General features: G+C 48.1%; 2 protein-coding genes across 4 annotated transcripts; both read left to right on the plus strand.

Moving 5' to 3' along the window:
- The first annotated feature begins 186 nt into the window (after window positions 1–186).
- On the plus strand, window positions 187–8,914 carry LOC11175690 (poly(A) polymerase beta). Of its 3 annotated transcripts, XR_009764729.1 has the most exons (12): window positions 187–1,492; window positions 1,975–2,293; window positions 2,354–2,714; window positions 2,864–3,165; window positions 3,270–3,525; window positions 3,616–3,812; window positions 3,896–4,110; window positions 4,211–4,532; window positions 4,614–4,925; window positions 5,096–5,901; window positions 5,972–6,124; window positions 8,006–8,914. XR_009764729.1 is itself a non-coding variant. In XM_003436414.2 (10 exons), exons 3-10 carry the CDS (start codon window positions 2,570–2,572, stop codon window positions 5,528–5,530), a joined length of 2,184 nt encoding a protein of 727 aa, XP_003436462.2. In that variant the 5' UTR covers window positions 187–1,492; window positions 1,975–2,293; window positions 2,354–2,569; the 3' UTR covers window positions 5,531–5,902. The 3 variants fall into 3 exon arrangements, 1 of the variants encoding a protein (XP_003436462.2); XR_009764728.1 differs by having other exon boundaries at window positions 5,972–8,914; XM_003436414.2 differs by lacking the exons at window positions 5,972–6,124; window positions 8,006–8,914 and having other exon boundaries at window positions 5,096–5,902.
- A 470-nt stretch (window positions 8,915–9,384) lies between these two features.
- Window positions 9,385–15,216, plus strand: LOC1275048 (protein ABHD18). The gene is made up of 4 exons (XM_061643491.1): window positions 9,385–10,826; window positions 12,482–12,749; window positions 12,832–12,944; window positions 13,033–15,216. The coding sequence occupies exons 1-4, from the start codon at window positions 10,735–10,737 to the stop codon at window positions 14,300–14,302; spliced, it is 1,743 nt and encodes a 580-aa protein (XP_061499475.1). The 5' UTR covers window positions 9,385–10,734; the 3' UTR covers window positions 14,303–15,216.
- Window positions 15,217–15,544: the final 328 nt, after the last annotated feature.

Consider the following 15,544-nt stretch of genomic DNA (forward strand, 5'->3'; position numbering starts at 1 on the left):
TTTAATTTACAGCGCACTGTAATGTGTGTATGGAACAACGATCGTATAAGAACTATCACTTTATTGTCCATGGAAAACTTTAAGTAATTGGAGTTTTTCTTATACAATTTCATTATTATTTTACCTGTTTGTTGACCTTTAAATCGTACCGAAGAAAAAATACACAAAATGATGTAAATTACATCGTATAAAACGTTTTTAACACACTTTATTCCGTTGAGATAAATATTTGATTGTTAAAAAAACGGCAATTTTAAATAAACTAAAATTCGATGAGATTTCCTTTCGATGTTTTAATGTCACGTGCGATGACCTGCAGCTGTCAGTTGGAGCGAACCAGCGGGCGTCACTGTGTGCAGCACTCACGCGAAACAGAACGTTTCATGAGAATAATAATAATGGCGGCGCGTTGAGTGGTACCTCGCGACTTGGCAAGCGGCACTAGGAAGTGAAAATACCGTAATTTCTACCAGTTTCACCTACCCGACAGCCATCGTAGGCCAACCGTGCGCGAACCGGAACTGTCCAGCGTGTTGGCAGCGTGTTTTCAGCGTTCCTACCAGCGAGCAGCGACCAGCGTTCCCGTTTCCGCGTTCGGTGCCGAATGATTGGTCGCGAAGGATCCGGACTCGCTCGCCGTCGACCGTGATGATGCTGGACTTTTTCTGTGTGTGAGCATTGCCAAATCTCGAAAGAGCTGATCGGCCGCGCGGAAAGAAAGACTGGAGGACGCACTAGATTGCAATCTAGTGCAATAGTGGTGTGTGGCAAGGGCAAAGCACGTGAAGATGCACATTTTCGCAGTGTGTGAAATGTGAAGTGGTGAAACGCAAGGAGAGAGAGAGAGGGTCTACGCCGTGCAGCCCCGAACGAGTAGCGCAAGTGTGTGTGTGTGTGTATGTGTGTGGGGGGAGAATTGTTTCCGTTTAAGTTTTCTTTTCTCCCTTTTTCCCTGTCGTGTTTTTGTTTGAAAGCGAACCGTCTCGCGTCTTGCCGCCGCTTGCCTCCGTGGAAGGGTTGCCCGTACAGCCGACCGGGGGCCGTACCACCAGCCGTGTAAAGCCGTTTGTTTTCATGCGCGTCTCCCACTGCATCCCCTCGTTGCGCGAGCTGCCGTAGCATTTTCGCCTGGTGTGTGCTTTCCATCCATCCAGTTGTTGCTTTTTCCCAGAGCAAACGCGGTTTGTGGACCATAAACGCCCCCTCGTTCGCGTTGCCGTCTTGCTGCGTGCATTTACGCTGTACCGCGCCTACAAACTCAACTGCCCCGCAGCAGGTACACCATCCACCGACGACGACGACCCCTTTCAGCACCCGTGTAGCTGTGTATGACCCCGAATTTTCTTTCACCCTCATACACACACAAACACAAACACACCCTGGAACCGGAGCTGTCATTGGGGTGTTTCTTTTTGCGCTGGCTGGAGTGTTGGCTGGTGAAAAAGAAGCTGACTTTTCATTTTCCGTTCGACGTGGTGTTTGCGACCTACGGGTGAGTATGCGTGTGTGTGTTTTTTTTATCGAACAACATTTCACGGCCGCGCAGGAGGAGGACGCGCGTTGCAGACGGTGTTGGCTTTGTGAGAATGCCAGCCAAAGTGCCGTAGGAAATGGTGCGACGGAGAAGAGCACGACACGGCATTGTTCGCCTACTAAGATCGTAATCAAGGCGATAAGACTAGCAAAGAAAACAAAAAATGGAACAACATCCTTCCGAGAAACGATATGGCTTACCGTTTGCCGTTTTTTTAATCGCACAGCCTAATGAGAGTGGTCGTTATGACGACACCATTCGACTCGGATTGGAAAGTGGCTTGGGTTACATCAGGGTAGCGACCCATTACCGGGGGCAGCAATGTGTTTTACCCGTTCGTTTCGCCTTGGAGCGTTACGGGATAGTGTGATAGCCGCAACTGTCCTGTTTGTTTCTTTACTTTAGCGTTTCACTGATCATGTGTTCATTTTCTCTTGTAGAACTACCGAAAAAGAAAAACGCATCATCTTCTGCGACGGCCGTAACATTTAGTGAGAAAGACTGCTGCTTTGAACATCCCCGAAGCCCGTATGTTGACCCGGAAGCAAAACGCTGACCATCCGGGTGCGCTGAAATCGGAGGAATGTGAAGAAACTGCTGCTGCTGCCTAACTGTTGTAGAGTGGAGTTTTGGCCAACTCCGCAGCGCATCGAAAAAGTGTGCAATTGAAGGAATAGTAACACATTTTACACTTCTTAGTGGTGTTGGTTTCGCAAGGAAACGTTTTTTTTAAGTTGTCCAGACTGGCATGGAGTGATGGTAAGATAATCGGTAAAATGTATTACCTACTGCAACTAAATATGTTTAATCTAATTTCAGCTATCTGCTTTCAATGACAGAACTACTTCTTGTTGATACTTTGATGAAGTGATATCAACGGACGTTCGTGTGCTGCATGAAGCCGATACAATTCTGACAACCTAACTGAGGCTCGCCTGCCAAGGGCCGGAAACGGTGACCACAAATCAGTGAATTAGTTTTCCATTGTCTTAACATAACATTAAAAGAGGCTGCCCTAAGCAAGCGTCGTGCAAGATGTGGAACTCCGAGCGGTCCCAGTCCAACGGTGGCGGCGGATCCGGTTCCGCCACCAAGACGCTCGGCATGACGTCAGCAATCAGTACGGCTGAGCCAAAGCCGGAGGATATACAGAAAACAAAGGAATTGGAAAAAAGTTTAGGTAAGCGGGTATGGGTGGGATACACACGCGCCTGATGAGAAACAAACATTATCTTTAATTCACTCCTAATGGTAGATAAGACAAAATGGGGGTGGGTAATTCTCAACCAAAACTAATGAATGATTGTCTTTTTTGTTATTATTTTACAGAACCATTTAATGTGTTTGAGGCCGAGGAGGAACTGAACCATCGGATGGAAATTCTCGCCAAGCTGAACACGCTCGTCAAGCAGTGGGTGCGGGATGTATCGATTTCAAAGAACATGCCAGAAGCGATGGCCGAAAAGCTGGGCGGCAAAATCTACACCTTCGGTTCGTACCGGCTCGGGGTGCACCACAAAGGGGCCGACATTGATGCCCTGTGCGTGGCACCGCGCAATATAGAGCGGGCCGATTACTTCGGTTCGTTTTTCGAGCTGTTGAAGCAGCAACCGGAAGTCACCGAGTGTAGGGTAAGTGTGCGACAGGGGTAGTGTTGCGACGCGGAATGGGGTAGCAACAGTAATTTTGACTCCTTTTGTGTCCTTTTTTCGTACGCCCTTTTCGTGTTCGCTAGGCGGTAGAGGAAGCGTTCGTACCTGTTATAAAGATGAATTTCGATGGCATCGAGATCGATTTGCTGTTTGCCCGGCTAGCGCTGAAGGAAATTCCCGACAATTTCGACCTGCGCGATGACATGCTGCTGAAGAACCTGGATCAAAAGTCCGTCCGCAGCCTGAACGGTTGCCGAGTGACGGACGAAATCCTGCGGCTGGTACCTAACATCGACAACTTTCGCCTGGCGCTGCGAACAATTAAGCTGTGGGCAAAGCGTAAGTAGGCATTGGACGGCGATAGTTCGTTGTTGTGCGGTTATGGAGGGTTTTCTCTTTAATGTTACCTTTTTTGTGCTAAAATTGCAGGACATGGAATATACTCCAACTCGCTCGGTTACTTTGGAGGTGTCTCCTGGGCAATGCTGGTCGCTAGAACGTGCCAGCTCTATCCGAATGCAGTGGCAGCAACGTTGGTGCATAAGTTTTTCCTCGTCTTCTCCCGTTGGAAGTGGCCCCAACCGGTTCTGCTCAAACAGCCCGACAACGTGAACCTAGGATTCCAGGTATGCTGTCGTTCATACGGAACTGACCCAACGCTACACAATTTAAGCTCTCTAAATGATCCTTTGTTGAAATTGAACGTTAGGTTTGGGATCCGCGAGTAAATGTGCAGGACCGGTTCCACCTGATGCCGATCATAACGCCCGCGTATCCGCAGCAAAATTCCACATTCAACGTGTCCAGCTCCACGCGCAAGGTGATGCTGATGGAGTTCAACCGTGGCATGCAGATAACGGACGATATTATGATGGGCAAGCAGATGTGGGAGAAGCTGTTCGAGGCACCGAGTTTCTTTTACCGGTATGTTACCGTCCGATTGTTTGTGCGTTTGTGCACGACAAAATGCGCAGAAATTATCACAACATCTGTTTCTTGTTTTTGTTTCCCCTCCCCACCTCAGGTATCGTCATTTTATCGTATTGCTAGTCACCTCCAGCAATGCAGATGATCATTTGGAGTGGTGCGGTCTGGTGGAGTCGAAAATACGTTACCTCATCCAGAACCTTGAGCGCAACCAGCACATCAATCTTGCGCACGTGAACCCAAAGTGCTACGAGCAGCACGAACAAAACTCGGCCACCACACTGAACGGGGCGGACGGTAAACCGACCCCATTCTGTTCGCTCTGGTTCATCGGGCTGGAGTTTGAACGCTCCGAGAACCTGAACGTCGATCTGACCGAGAGCATACAAAGCTTCACCGATTCCGTACACAAGCACGCGGTAAGGACCGTTTCGTTTTTGGGGCCCATTATATGCACCGTATGCTAAAACCTTTTTTTGGGTGTGTGCTCTGTCCAACAGGTCCACATCAAGCTGCTGAAGGATGGTATGAAGATCGAGGCTAGGCATGTGAGACGGAAGCAGCTTACCCAGTACCTCGATCCCAATCTGCTGAAGCGCGAACGAAAGATCTCCGACAGCTACACACAGTCCAGCAGCAGCAGCGGCGGCACGGCCAGTGCCAGTGGCAATTCCAACGGTTCGGCGTCACCAGCGGATGCTGGTTCACGTAAACGAAAATCAAGCGATCTGGCTAGCTCTTTGACCAGTCCCGTCGTTGCATCGCCGGCGGGCAGCAATGGCAGCGCGAGTAAAAAGCGACGCAACGATTCCGTGAGTGCAGCTTAGTTCTTTTTTTATTTTAGCTGTAGCAACACGTAGCAACGTTTAGATTTGTCCTCCGCACACCGAATCTAAACCGAGAGGAACTTTTTTACGACTATCTTTACTCTTGTTCTCCGCTTTTTTTTCTCGTTTAATCTGCCTGCAACAATGTGTACCAGTTCGATGGTGCCTCTAACAGCAGCTTCTGTAGCACGACGTCGACGACGCCCGGACAAACCACCGAAACGCAAAGCATGGAAGGGAACGAAACGACCCCTACCACCACCACAGCCGTGTCCAACACTGCCACCGTCCCGGGCGACACCGGTACACTGTCCACCTCCTCCGCCGCATCCTCTTCGCCGGCGAACGGCGAAAGGGACGAAAGTGCTGCCCCTTCGAGCTCTGCCGAGGAGCCACCGTCCTGTGCCGAGGGCGGCATGCTCGATGACGAGAGCTGCTCGTACGATCCGGCGACCGCGGCGGCCTCCAACCCCAACGGCAATCCACATAACAGCACCAACAACAGCAACAGCGGTAGCGGTAGTAACGACAGTAGTAACGGTAACAGTTCGGCACCGACTGCCACCGCAGCCGAGGTCGCCTGCTCTTGACTGACTCATCGCCAAGCGATGTTCCGCAATGGAGAACCGCCGTCCCCTGCCGCTGGGGGGCGGTCTTCGATTACTGATGCTGGTGATGTTAGTAGTAAGGATCAGACAAAGGGAAGCGTCGCCGTACCAGCTACCGCCGTTGCTGCTGCTGTAGTTGCTTAACCGAAGGCGGAGAGCCAAGGCGGTGGTGCTGCTGGTGGAGATGTGGATGGTGCAAACGACCATCGAGAGTAGAACTAGATGAAGATAATTTAGACACGCAGAGGGCCGGCGGCCGTCGGGAAGGTGCGAACTGTAACAGCAAACGACTGACAAAAACTTTACATGGTTGAATAATATGGAAGGGATGCAAGTTAGATCTAAAACCCAAGGTACGTTCACTACGAAGGACAATGTGTGTTCGTTGCGCAAACATATTAATCGTACATCTGTTTGTTTCAGGAAAAAATAATAATCATTTGTAAATAGCATTCAAAGGATCGTTAGAAGGAGAACATAGAATGGATATTTCTATCGAATATGACGGACACACACAACACCGGCCGACGGGAAGGGAATGGATCGTTGCTGTCAGTTAATGTGTATGATATGAAGGTAAGATAGCTACATTTCGTCATCTCCCTCATTCCATCCATACCGGATGCAACAATGCTAGCGTGCGCAAGTGTAAAGAATAAGTAGAAGTGCGTGAGAAAAAAACAAACTATTAAAACAGATAAGAAGCGGCACACAGCGTCTGCTACATTAGTACCCGGTAGACTACAGACTGGTGTTTCCCATTAGATACACATAAGAATCTGCTAACCCTCCCCCACGTACGTTGGATTGGATTGGCATGTAGGATGTGGGTGCAACTAGGCACAGAAAGAGCATGGCTGTTGGATAGAATAGCAACGGTACGCAAGCAAGGGTTAATATTTAACTTTGTGCACAGTTTAGATCATTGTAAAAGTGTGGCTCTATGACAAAGTAATGCATGTAAGGATTGTACATAGTATTCACCGATGAGGTGACAAATGGTAGGCAAACTAAAGCTGGCCCTGGCGCTGCAAGAACGGAAGGGACGAAAGCAACATCTAAACGGTAAAGGAAAGAGGACGATATCGACCTGAACAGTAAAAAAATGCCAGAAGAGGAGGAAATAGAATTATATGTTTTGCAGCTGCAGCACGGATGCTGAAACAGGCAGAGAGAAAGAACCGACAGCAAAGTGGAGGAGTAAGCATTTACTCAGGCAGCAATATTCCTATAGACTTACTAATTAATTCTTCAAGATGTTGTTTTTTGGCCTCAAAAACTGCCTCTACACAGGGGTTTTAGGAATGGAACGGCTTTACTCTCGGCTTACTTGGGCTTTTCGTTGATGCTGCTCAGTTCCTTCGTGTTCATTCACGTAGCAAATTATTCCTTCACTAAAATCTTTCAGTCTTTTGGGTTTAATTTTCTTTTTTTTAAGTTTATAGATTGCACTAATTAGGAATTTTTAAAAATTCTATTACTTTCATCATTGATTCAGTTTGGTAGCTTATTTGTTCTGCCCTAAAGTTTGCTTGATGGGAGGAACGTTCAAGGTTTAATTAGTGAGCAGCTCGATCTTAACGCAATGAATGTGCAAGCATTTATTGAGAAAAGTGATAAGGGCTTACGAACGAAGAATTCACAGACAAACACGAGGAGCGCAAGCAACAGAAGAGAATTAAAATGTTTTGAGATGGATTTGCACTTCGGCGAACTATCGCCGTGCAAAGCCCTTCCATGCCTGTTTGAGGTGAAACCGTAAAGAAATCTGACACAGTAGATGATGATACACTTGAGAAGTAATGAGAATTATATTATATGAATCGAATATTGTTATTAAAATGTAAAAGCCCCACCGCAAAGCGCCCCAGCCGGATGGACAAAGGATGGAGACGTCTGCATCTGGCACTGGCACTTGGTGGAGGCGCATACAAATGCGCGGTAGGGTGTGGTGCGGATGTTATCGTTCATCCCTCCCATGATCGACCCATCCCCTCAGATCGAGCCCCGAGCATCGACACGCTATATGAAAGTATAGATATCAATTATATTGCATCTTTCAAACGATATAAACAACAACTTATGAAACATTTACTTAATATGAACGTAACTGTGTATGCAAAAGGGGGGAAGCTAGGAAGCGCAACCTTAAGCGGAGGTGTTGCAACGTAGTTACACGGCACAGGTGCAAGCGTGGAGTGGAGCAGTAGAGGAGATGTTCTCTGGAAGTAGGGACACATAATAGTAACAAACAAAATCAAACAAACAAACAAATTATGTCATCAATTTTATTTTATTATCGCTATTTCCGGGTCTACGTACGGACTTGGCGTGGTGTTGTGGATCGTTGCGTTGGTTTGTCGCTTGCCCGCAAAACCCGATAAACACATTACATTATATTTTTCCAATCGAATGAATACATGTTTAATGTAAGTTTTTGTTTTCTCCTATGTTTAGTCTGCCTATTGTCAAGCTGAACGTGAGAGCTTTAAGGCAAAATTATACAATGCTAACGCTAACGGATCGCCGCAAAACCACGCGTACAAACGGTTTGGTTTATGGTACATTAATGTTGTTACTTTTTAGCATAACACTTCCATAAAGGGAGCTGTTATACACGACCGTTAGCTTCGTGGAATGGAAGTTGGTATAATAATAACAACAAAAACAGAATTATCCTTTGTTTGTGTCCACATGCAAAGACAGGACAGGATGTATGTGAAAAGAGGAGAAGGTCATTTAATGTACTCTACCACCCCATCTATGCTTTTCACAACAGACGATTGGAGGAGGAAACCCGGTGTGGGTGTGTATGTACCAGAGTATTGGCGACACATTAGCGGTTGAATAATTTCGATTCGGTGGCGGCATCAGGTAAAAATGTCTCAAACTGGCAAACATACAGTGGCACGATACAGTGAAACCTCCCACTTCTCGCACTAGCAAGCAAATCTCAAGTCGCGTTTGTGGCGAAATATTGATCCTCTGCTTCGAATCATGCAACGGGCTGCAACGGGCTGCTGTAGGCGCGCCACACACGCAGTAGAGCAAGCACCAGACACAGTTATGACTCAGACAGCATTATGCTAGCGCGAACAGATGAGAAAGGAGTAGTAAACACGCGCCCGCCCGACGAAGAATTCGAACGACAGTACTCTCAAGAGTAGCGCCGAAGGGGGAAAGGGGAAGGAGAGATGACGGCGAAGACCCCGCGCAATCATCGGCAGGAAGAAACAGAGAGAGAGAGCGAGAGAGGATAATAGATTATTGTGTGGCGCCCAAAGTTGGTTTTTGTGTAACACTCACTGTATCCCATACCGATTTGAGATATTTTCAATAAAGGTACATTTAACCCTCCCCGTTTCATTACCATTTTGTTGTTGTTTCCCTTTACATTTTAGCCAAATAATTGTCGATTTATATTAACAAAAGAAAAATTCCCACGGAAGATTGTGATAATATCATATTAGTTGGTTTGTGTTATTTCTAACGATTGAGAAATGTATTTTCCCCGGGCGCCCGACCGTTGCGCAGAAGGAATTAGAGTAAACAATCCTTCCTTCCCCAAAAAAAAGTATGATAAACTATTGTTTTCCCCCCTGTTTATGCTGTTCCGCTATCGTGCGACGAAAACAGGGCCCAATCGTGTGTCAACAGGCAGCGAGGAATGCTAGAGGCGCAGAAATGCAATGCAATGCATTCAAAAATAAACAAGATTTAAATAAATGTGTTTTTTTCGGGGTGTACGAGAGGTATGGGGTAGTCGTGGGGACGATGAAGGTGGTATTAGTGTAGTACGACGCAGTGTAGTACCTGTTAGAATGATCTCTCACACTCTTTTTTACTGTCTAACTTACTGCGTGTAGGTACAACTCACACACAGCCGTTAAGCGATTTGGAGGCTCGTCCGTGTGTAGTTTAGTCGGTTTCGGATGTTTGTGTGTATATGCGCGCAGTGACTAATTTAGTATAGCCATCGGTGTTTGTGTGGGTGAAGCTGTGGTCGCGCTTTTTTGCATATTTTTTTTTGCACATTAGCGCGCCACACCGCATTCCGCGCCAAGCACAATAGAAACCGGTGTCTGTGTGTTAGTTTCGCGCTAAAACGATCGTTCGGGGGATACATTTTTTTGAATTCGGATGGCGTGATTTCAATTGTGCTATTTATTATCTAAATAGTCCAATGTCTCAATGCCAGTGGGGAAGGTATTGTTGTTTTTCAAGGACAAAGAGCTTCGGAAGCAAGTGATAAAAGCCGACCATGTAGGTTACAATCCTACAGGATTAATACTATCAGTAGGTGACTATTTGCAATTTTCTCCAAGACAAGTTTAAACTAAAGATAACAAGAGATTAGTTTCGAAGCAATGGTGAAGCTTCGAGCTAATCATTCTGTTGTTTCCAAAGAAAGAAAATTTGAAGAAAAACAAGTATTTACTATGACAAAGCATCTCCATCAACAATGTAATAGAAAAACATGTTGTACCGGATTGGCATTTGCATTTTGTTTTCTAATATTCCGGCCAAATGTGGGTTTCAAAACAAGCGTCAACAGCCCACTTTGACAGCCCTTCCCGTATCAACACACACATATACGAACAGTCGTAACAGCACCGACTGCAACACACACACACTACAAACGAACGGGTATAAACGAGAGAGCGCGCGCGCGTCTGCATGTGTGTGCGATTGTTTATTCGAAATTATTTAAGTGCTCGCTGCCTACGTGATGGAGGGTCAATTGCTCGAATAAAGCACAAAGCACCGGTGGTGTGTGCACGGTCGGTCGCTCGGTCGTGACGAGTCGAACGCTCCAACAGACGATTGCGCTACCTATAAACCCAACGCCAGGCAAGGCCAGTAGTTGCAAACCAGTGAATGAAAGGCTGTGGTGTGATTTCTTGCAATCTTTGAGTCGTGTTTTAATTGTTTTTGCAACACATAGAAGCTAGGAGAAGAAAAGTGAAAACAACAACAATAGCGCTTGAGCAGACAGTCAGTGGAAAAGTGGAAAAGTGAAACAAAGAAGAGTGGCCTGCTGTTGCAAAAGTGGTGTGTGACAAAACCGATAAAAACAAAAGTGTGCCATTCCTTCCAGACGAATCTCTTCGCTCAGCGACGGTTGTGCCGTTTGTGTTGCTGTGCGGTTCCTCTTTGTTGTTTGACATCATATCACGACACCCAACATGCCTCCATCGCGCCTGGACGGGCTCTATCGCTCGCTGCTGCTGACCAAGTTCTTCTGCAAAGGATGGGGCAAGCCGGAAAATCTCGAAAGGTATGGGTCGTGGCGAAGTTGAATGAACGTCCCGGCCGAAAATAGTGCTCCCTGCCGCGTCAAATTACATAATTTTGTTTCGCTATCCGGCTCTTGGTGATGATATAGGTGTTAGCGCGTTTGACCACCTCAAAAAAAAAAAAAACGCCACCCAATAGTTGGCAACCACTATCACACGTACTCCCCAATCAGGCGACGCATTTGCGTCCATGTTTTTTTCTTCCTCTTTTTTTCGGGCCTGATGTGGTGGTGGCCCACCGATATGTGTGTGCTATTTTTAGTGGTAAAAAACACAAACACAACTCCCTCCGAAATGACCCGCGGTGTATTAATTGTGCTTTGCGAGGAGACACAGAAGGCGCTGGCGGTTGCGTTGGCGTGGTGGTGTGTTGTACTCCGCGCGTACAGAAGCTTCTGGATTGATTGTCGTCAACATCCCCAGCAACAACGGGAAGCGTGCTTACGTGCGTGCGAAAAAGTACACCTTGTGTGTGTGTGCGTTGCTTTACTTTCGTTCGAGTTGGTCGCTGACACACGACCACGATAGCGTGGGGAGGTGTGTCCCTTTGCGTGGGGGGTGATGTTTGCGCTTCGCAAAGACGCAATTTCCTGCTACGCACGTCCGACGCATGTCGCGGGCTGGAGATGCACAGGAAGGAAGAAGAAGAAGGATAAACATCGTACGATCTCGCACACCGATATCAAAACAAAAACAAGAAATTTCACTCGCTACCAATACATCAGCAACAGCGGTACACACGGTGACGAACGTGTTGCGTTACCGTACCACCAATACATGTATAGCGAGAGCAGTGCTGCCAGTTGCTGTAGGCGAGAGATTGTTTACATTTTACATGGCCTGTTGGAAATGGGTTTTGGCAAGCAAGCAAGCAAGCAAAAAAATGAAAGCAAAATGTAGCTAAAACGGTCTATTCTGGCTTATCAGCTGCGCCAACGTAATACTGCTGATAATAAAATGCCGGTTACTGCGTGATGATGATGAAGGTGGGTGGGTGGTGATGACTGGCGACCCTGTCACCGGATCACGCGTCGCTTTTTGCTAATTATTAGATTCTTCCGAATGAAGAACTTGCCGTTAGTTTTAAATATTAAAAACAATACCCATTAAATTAAAACTGGGTTGAAGAAATGGTCGCCATGAAAACTCATCTAGCACACACTGGTGCGTCGTAGTTCTCTAGCGTGCAAAGCAACGCCTGCTCGGACGCACGTACACAAAACCCGTCACGCGTTAAATACGCAGCCGATCGCTTCCCATGACCTTCCACAACCACCAAATGTTAATGTCGTGTTGTAGAATTGCCATTTTTGGCTGTTGTTGTTGTTGACTTCCATCCACCGTGTACTGTGGACTGAAAACCCGATGTGATCATACGGAAGCTGCTGTGATATCACTGGCACACAACAACACATGAAACATTTTGCTAAGTGCATTATTTTTAACTAGCCCCCGAAAGGGTGGTGGGTGGCCTAAAGGGGGAAAGTCCCTTAGGACGTCAACCGTCAAAGCGCTGACGAATGGCATACGGGGGTGAAATGGCTTTTAAAAATAATCGTTCAATCACTTCCTACCGCCCCATCGTTACATCAGATCAATGGCCTGACCATCTCCGTCTTCCCCCCCCCCACTTTAGGTTGTTTGCCTTCCGAAAGATCATCTCGAACCGGGCCGCCTGCTCGCAGCTGGTGCCACGTGACTACCCGGTGGAGATTACGAAGGAAGAGATCCACTCGGACTGCAAAATACTGGAGGGCAAGTTCATATCGCCGCTGGAAATCTACATGCCCGGGCTGGTGCCGGACGTGGCACAGAACGCTCACTTCCAGATACTGCTGCCGCTGAAGTGGAACGATGAGCGGTACAAGCCAATTTGCATCCATCTGGCCGGCACCGGGGATCATGTAAGTTGCTTTTGGTGGGTTGGGGGAGTGTAGGGTGGTGTAGGCCGCAGCATACTTACGCAGTTGCCTCTACCCTTTGCAGTACTACTGGAAGCGACGGAATCTGATTGCCAAACCGCTGCTGAAGGAAGCGAATTTGGGTGCAATTATCTTAGAAAATCCTTTCTACGGTTTGCGCAAACCGAAAGAGCAACGGTAAGACCGGGGGCCGGTGAATGTGTTTCACTAGAAAAAAGCACTTTTCATTAACGTTTCCTTTACCTCCTTTTCCTCCATCCAACAGTGCATCCAGCCTGCAAAATGTGTCGGACATTTTCGTCATGGGCGGTTGCCTGGTGCTGGAATCGCTCGTCCTGCTGAACTGGTGCGAACGCAACGGGTACGGCCCGCTCGGCATTACCGGGCTGTCGATGGGCGGCCATATGGCTTCGCTGGCGGCCACGAACTGGCCGAAACCGCTCGTGCTCGTACCGTGCCTGTCCTGGTCGACGGCCTCGTCCGTGTTTACCGAGGGCGTCATGAGCCATTCCATCAGCTGGGACGTGCTGGAGACGCAGTACTTCGCCGACGGTAACTTCCGCGAGCGGCTCTCCAAGATGGTGACCGTGGTGGATGACGCATTTGTGGCCGGCAAGCATTTCATACAGAACTTCAACCAGTCGGTAGAGGAGCTGCGGCAGGACATTGACGAAACGAGCGATCTCGTGTGCGGCGATCCGTCCACGGACGTCAACCTGACCGTGATCCGCGAAACTACGCCCGAGCACGAGCAGAAGAAAAATCTCATCCACATCAACCGGTCGAACGCGCTCAGCCTGTCCGAGCCGCTGCTCAACAAGCTGCTCTCGAACGTGCGCTGCGAGCTGACGCAGGAAGAGATCGACGAGCTGAATGTGAAGATCCACCTGGCGCTCAAGCGCCACAACGAGGAGCTGCAGGCGGAAGGTGGTGGTGCTGCTACCTCCCCGAGCGGCTCCAAGACGGTGCTACTGGAGGTGAAGGCGGAAGGGAAAGCCGTTACACCGACGGCGGTGCCCGCCATTGCTCCTGCCGCCTCCAAGTCCGTGGGTACGAAAATCATGGAATACATCAGCTGGGGCTCGTCCTCGACGGCGGACGGTGCCGCGGCGGAAGAGAAACGCATCCCGATCGACACGACCAAGCAGCGGTGGTGGGAACGGGAAGCGCTACAGTTCATGCGCGGCATGATGGACGAATGTACGCACCTGAAGAACTTCTCCGTACCGTACGACACCTCGCTCATCATTGCCGTCTGCGCGAAGGACGATGCGTACATTCCGCGCGATGGCTGCACCAGCCTGGAGGACATTTGGCCCGGCGCCGAAATTCGATACCTCGATGCGGGCCACGTCAGCGCGTACGTGCTGCACCAGAAGCTGTTCCGCTCGTGCATTATCGAGGCGTTTGAGCGGGCGAAGAAAAAGTGGGTCCCGGAGGGGGAACAGTTGCGCAAACAGGTGAACGGTGCGCGGCCGGGCAACAGCCCATCCACCACGGTTGAGGGTGATGTGCCGGAAGGGCCACCGAAATAGGCGACCAGCGCTAGCTAGCCATGGGGTGGGACAAAAACCAAAGATACACAGAGGAAATGCTGCTGCCTTCAGCCACAGCTCCTGCGAAAGCCTCCGCAATCATTGTGGAAAAACGGGGGGGAAACATTAACCGGTACGCCGGGAAACAAAACAGTCAGGGTGTGCCGCGTTCACCCTCAGCTCCGGGGGGAGAGCAGCAGCGAACCTTTTAGCGGACGTTGTGGAACTCGGGAACAAACGATCTGCTGTATTATATGGTTCGTTTGCTCGGCCCACGAACGCTTCAGTCGATCCGGCATCACGGTTTTCAAGGGGTGCAGGACGAAAACGTACAAAAGAAAGCGGGAAAATGAGCGGCAGAACGAAGAACAGAACGAAGAAATTCCGTACAAATGCTGTTTTACGGTGCAATGCTACAAAGATGGGTGTTTTTTGAACGGTTTTGAACGTTTGCAAGGTTGTGATAATAATTGCGCAAGCGAATGGTAGCGAGAGCACGAGAGAGATAGAGAGAGCTGTTATATTCTGATTATTGTTTTAGCTAGTTAAGGAATGCGAATGTGAATCGACAGTTTCGAAAGTGAGGAAAATGTTAGTTGCCAAGTGAGATAATTCGTTTTGCCATCGAGTTGTACAGTGAATAATTGATGATTCCTTTCACTCTACTTATTTAAACTCATTCAAACGTTCATCATGTACTGGTATTTTCAACACACTGGTATTTTTAATTGGTAATATACCACTTTGAGGTGAGTTCCAATTCGTTAAAATTCATCTCCGACTCCTCAAAGACATACGCAAGTTTCGTTAGTTTTTTGCCACTGCAATCTTCTGCTGATTCAAATAGTGATAGTGTTTCTATGTTACCAACTAATTATTGCTTTGTAATAAACTTGCTACAAAATGTATACAACCGAAGTGCGAAACTATTGTGCAATATCACAGGATAAAATTATTGTCCAACCAAACGCTCATTCAGTCAACTGTCGATTTGAAAAAAAAAAGTTCTGCAAACGTCAAAGTAGCCAACGTGGTTTTTGACACGCTCAAAACAAAACACTGCAGTTGGCCGCGCGGCATTGTTGCGATTGTTTCGGGCGTTCACCACCGTGTTCTGCACATTGTTATGCTTCGGGAGGTTGTTTCGTTCGCCTGATACGAGGACACCTTTTCTTGCCGCAATTTGCTTGTGCAGTGTTGGTGTAGTGCGTGTAGTACGACGCCCTTGATACGACGAGCGTG

This window comes from Anopheles gambiae, chromosome 2, assembly GCF_943734735.2.
Source record: "Anopheles gambiae chromosome 2, idAnoGambNW_F1_1, whole genome shotgun sequence".
Lineage (NCBI taxonomy): Eukaryota > Metazoa > Arthropoda > Insecta > Diptera > Culicidae > Anopheles > Anopheles gambiae.

Bases quoted from the DNA above. Each gene is read 5' to 3' on its own strand.
- LOC11175690 (XM_003436414.2), top strand. From the start codon at position 2,570: ATGTGGAACTCCGAGCGGTCCCAGTCCAACGGTGGCGGCGGATCCGGT. The intron at 3,526-3,615 runs GTAAGTAGGCAT...CTAAAATTGCAG, and splicing joins AATTAAGCTGTGGGCAAAGC to GACATGGAATATACTCCAAC. The intron at 4,926-5,095 runs GTGAGTGCAGCT...AATGTGTACCAG, and splicing joins AAAAGCGACGCAACGATTCC to TTCGATGGTGCCTCTAACAG.
- LOC1275048 (XM_061643491.1), top strand. From the start codon at position 10,735: ATGCCTCCATCGCGCCTGGACGGGCTCTATCGCTCGCTGCTGCTGACC. The intron at 10,827-12,481 runs GTATGGGTCGTG...CCCCCACTTTAG, and splicing joins AAGCCGGAAAATCTCGAAAG to GTTGTTTGCCTTCCGAAAGA. The intron at 12,945-13,032 runs GTAAGACCGGGG...TCCATCCAACAG, and splicing joins CGCAAACCGAAAGAGCAACG to TGCATCCAGCCTGCAAAATG.